General features: G+C 46.4%; 1 protein-coding gene across 1 annotated transcript; it reads left to right on the forward strand.

Moving 5' to 3' along the window:
• Window positions 1–1,568: 1,568 nt before the first annotated feature.
• On the forward strand, window positions 1,569–4,054 carry kcng1 (potassium voltage-gated channel, subfamily G, member 1; the record flags this gene model as incomplete). The annotated part of the gene is made up of 2 exons (XM_079519950.1): window positions 1,569–2,357; window positions 3,275–4,054. 2 exons carry the CDS (start codon window positions 1,569–1,571, stop codon window positions 4,052–4,054), a joined length of 1,569 nt encoding a protein of 522 aa, XP_079376076.1.
• Window positions 4,055–4,900: the final 846 nt, after the last annotated feature.

The raw sequence follows: 4,900 nt of genomic DNA on the forward strand, positions 1-4,900 counted from the left end.
GTATCTTACAAATGACCTATACAGTGTGTGCTGTTTAAATTGACACAAAAGTACCACAGCCAGCTTGTACACAAATTAAACCCAAGCTGCTTGGGGTGGCTTCACTCTAATTTGATGGGTGGGAAACAGGGGGTTGACTGTAATCATGGGCTCACAGAGACTGACAGTGCAGGTGCCTAATAACCATTCTATGACACATTCATTTCCCCATTTTAGAATGCAATGCCTACGTCGTAACACAGGATTAGTGGTCCAGCAAATCCAGGCACTGCCATTAATTTGTGACTGGCTAACCTAGCTGCCTCCCCTTAAATCACTGCAATTGATTTAATTAGTTTGGACTTGGGCCACACAGTCCTCGCCGCACGGATGTTGTATTTGCTCTTTAAATATATGCTGTTATTCTTTCCCCCTACACAGTGATGGTATGATTGCTATGGTGTCACCATGCCACAGACTACATCTGAGAAATTATACTACGGTATATTATTGGAAAGTTTACATATGTGCTACTAGTTGACTACAAACAGTGGAGATGTGGACATTCAAATGTGCAGCGACCAGCAGTTTTGTAATTATATGATTGGTAGGCAAGTCACATCAATACTTGACTGCATGGAGGTACATACACATTATTTATGGCGAGCAGAAACCTTGTATCTAGGTTTCATACGTGTCACGATGTGACTTGTTGTGAGCTGCTTGTATAGGCCTCCCTGATATATTCGCTATTTTTTAACAAACAAACTTTTTAGTTATTATTATTTTAGCCTATAATGACATTATGACATGTCCAAAATAGGGATGTCATGTTGTTAGTGGTTAGATCTGTCAATGGGCTTTATGAACACAATGAAAAGTATTAACCACTTAAATCCCAGTATCCGTATTGTGGGGAAAGCTTTAGCTGAAAACGCTGTCAGCTTGTCAATGGGTTACTATAGCCTAGAGCCCTGAGGGACTGGTTAACTGGAGCTTATGACTAAAGTTATAACTACAGTGGACCCATTGGAACACAAGTTATTTTTTTCCCTTTCCTGTAAAAGTAACGTTTTTGAACATGTCATGCTTCTAATGTATTCAATTGGGTATAGCTGGGAATGCTGTAACCACAGTAACACTTTATTGCAACAAAAACTAGAATTGACAAATCATTTTAGTTGAAATCCTAAATTTAATTGTGGGAATGACAAATGTGTCCCACATATCTCCATCGGTGATTGCTAATAATGTGTAAATGACAGGAAGCATCACAGAGGCATGCTATAAATGTGTGTGTGTGTGTGTGTGTGTGTGTGTGTGTGTGTGTGTGTGTGTGTGTGTGTGTGTGTGTGTGTGTGTGTGACGTGTGTGTGTGTGTGTGTGTGTGTGTGTGTGTGTGTGTGTGTGTGTGTGTGTGTGTGTGTGTGTGTGTGTGTGTGTGTGTGTGTGTGTGTGTGTGTGTGTGTGTGTGTGTGTATATAGATGTGTGTGTGTCAGCCATATAACTAATTGATACATTCCATTCCTTGCTCTTCCATTGAAGGTGAGAGTAATACTCAGGGCAGGTTCAGGCGGGGGCTATAAAGATGACCCTGTTGACAGGTGATGGCTCTGACTGTGACTACAGTGCCCTGAGCTGTGCCTCTGACAGCTCCCTCAATCCACCACCCTTGCATGAACAGGAGGCCTTAAAGGGGGCCTACTACAAGAGGGCTCAGCAGGCCCCTGAGCTTGGTTCAGCCCACAGAGACATTCCCCTGTCCAGTGCCCGAAAACTTCATGCCATCATCAACGTGGGTGGTCTGCGGTACCAGCTCCCCTGGACCACGCTGGAGGACTTCCCCCTGTCCCGCCTGGGCCAGCTGCACCTCTGCAGCAGCTTCGATGACATCATGCGCATCTGCGACGACTATGACGTGGCGCACAATGAGTTCTTTTTTGACCGCAACCCCTGTGCTTTCCGCACTATCCTGACATTCCTGCGGGCGGGGAAGCTGCGCTCACTCAGGGAGATGTGTGCCCTGTCCTTCAGGGAGGAGTTGCTCTACTGGGGCATCCCCGAGGAGAGCCTAGAGTGGTGCTGCCGCCGGCGCATGCTGCAGCGCATGGAGGAGTGTGAGGAGATGGAAAGAGCTGAGGAGGAGGACGAGCTCTTGGAGGACCTGATGGACATGGACAGTGACCAGAGAGATGGCAGCATTGCATCTGGGTCCCGCATGGACCGATGCATGGGCAAGCTCAGAGACATGGTGGAGAGGCCACACTCGGGGCTCCCAGGAAAGATCTTTGCCTGTCTGTCAGTGTTGTTTGTCACCATCACTGCCATCAACTTGTCCATCAGCACCATGCCTGCAATGAGGGCGGAAGAAGAGGCGGTGAGTAGACTGGTATAATGACCATGCTTCAGTGGTGACAATAGAGCTGATATGCAGGTAAAGACATCAATGACATGGATTGTGTCCAACTCTATAATAAGTGGGTAATTACATGCACCTGACCTGCTGGCTTTCCAAAAATACTTTTCTCTCTGCTTGTTTGTGACAGGATATGCACAATTACATCTAATGTGAGAATTGACAGTGCAACTGGTCAGGAAATATCAACTCACTTTAAAGTGTGACATTTAGGTTGTCACAGAATATTGATGTCTTATTACAGTAACCCAAGCGAAGGTTGACATATAGTTCACCGCACCAACAACACATTAACTTTAAATGTTGTATTCATTTACACCAGCTGTTAGCTGTGCTACTGTAGTCTGTAACAATACATACGGCACTTTTTCAGTAGTTGATTTTAATTAAGATATTTGAAAAATCCTCTTTCTAATGCCATAGCCATTTATTCTGAGGGTGACAATGACTCAGTGGGGGTCTGACTGACTCAGGGACAGTTATGACTTTATCAAGTAGTTAAAGTAGCAAATCGTAACTGGTGTGTGATTTTTACACAGTACAGCAACCATTTGAACATTCTATAAAGCTACTCCGTAAAGTTTCCATACATTTTTCTGATTTGTTTTCACCACTTGGTTATTTGGATGTGAATAGTTTCCAAGTGTCTAAGGCAAATACCATATACCATTTATTAACCCAAGCAATTCTTGAACTTGGCATTTTAATTAAAGTACAAATGAACAGATTGATTTTTAAATCAAAAGGGAGGCTAATACTGTAGCTATACTGCTCAAGCATTTAACATTGAGATGGCTCCCTCTAGTGGCGGTGATGATTGACCACTTCTACTGCTGCTGCTGGATAGCAATGATCATTAATGTCTCTTTTCTTATTAGGGCACATGCTCCCAGATGTGCTACAACATCTTCATCGTGGAGACTGTGTGTGTGGCCTGGTTCTCCCTGGAATTCACCCTGCGCTTCATCCAGGACCGTAGCAAGCTGGCCTTCCTCAGACGCCCGCTCAACCTGATAGACGTGGTGGCCATCCTGCCGTATTACATCACCCTGGTGGTAGACAGCACCTCCACAGGGGGGAAGAGGCTGGGCTCGGGCAGCAGCTACCTGGACAAGGTGGGCTTGGTGCTGCGCGTCCTCAGGGCCCTGCGAATTCTTTATGTGATGCGCCTGGCTCGCCACTCCTTGGGCCTGCAAACATTGGGCCTGACAGCACGCCGCTGCACACGGGAGTTTGGGCTGCTCCTTCTCTTCCTGTGCGTTGCCATCGCCCTGTTCTCGCCCTTGATGTACTTGATCGAGAACGAGATGGCCACCACAAAGGAGTTCAGCAGCGTCCCGGCCACCTATTGGTGGGCGGTCATCACCATGACCACGGTGGGCTACGGGGACATGGTGCCAAGGAGCATCCCGGGTCAAGTGGTGGCTCTGAGCAGCATTCTGAGTGGGATCCTCCTCATGGCATTCCCCGTCACCTCCATCTTCCACACGTTCTCGCGCTCCTATGTGGAGCTGAAACAGGAGCAGCAGAGGCTGCATCAGAGGCGGACACACTTCCTGTTGCGCAGCCGCATGGCCGGGCTGGGCAGCAACCTCTCTCTGGAGAGTGACATGCTTTTGCCCATGGGGTCATCTGAGCGAAGGGGCATGGATAACTGAGGGTGGGTCGTCAGGGCAGGGGGCGTCATTTGCAGATCGAATTTTAGAGGTGCTGACTGCATCTGAATCCATGTGCCACAAGTTAGGCCTATAGACAGGTGTCCCTATTTTGGGGATGTCATTAGGCGAACAAACATTTATTTATTTTTTCTCCATAAATAGCACAAATAATGGATCAAGCTCACAATGAATCGCGATACAACACGTTGTGAGCTTTTATATCCATTATATTTTCAATTATTCCGATTGGGTATAAGATAATTAGGTATAATAAGACAAAAGAGTCTAAAACAACTTACTGCTATAGTACTGTACCTATAATGAGAAAATGTATCATACATAATGGCCTGTATTCAAAAGTGTAAATAAATTACACCATTGTATTATGTACAGTAAATTACTTAAGTAAGATGCCTGAGGGCGAGAAGCGACCTCGCACTCACACACGCGTGCACCTATGGCGTGCACGCATCCACCTCGTTAACGGCAGACTGTTGGGCGAGCGCTGGCGCTTTGGCATGGGGGGTCAGATCAACATGGAATTAATTCTGTACTAGCCATATAAGGAGCATGTCTAGATCAGCTCCATACAGTATATGGAGATTCTCTTGAGTGTACAGGGTTTGATGAGGTCCCAGGTATGGCCAGGCCTTAATTTCCGGGCCTGTTGAGAACTCTAGTTTTCGAGTTTTCGCCGGCTGCCGGGCGCGGCTGCACTAATAACTTTGGGGCAGGCCCGTCTAGGGTTTGAAATTTGAATGGACAGGTATAAGTCAAAAGAGAGACATCGAAGAGGAAGGATGGATGGGTAGGATCAACATATGGAATTTCAGAACAGGTTCTGAC

This window comes from Electrona antarctica (assembly GCF_951216825.1).
Source record: "Electrona antarctica genome assembly, chromosome: 2".
NCBI lineage: Eukaryota > Metazoa > Chordata > Actinopteri > Myctophiformes > Myctophidae > Electrona > Electrona antarctica.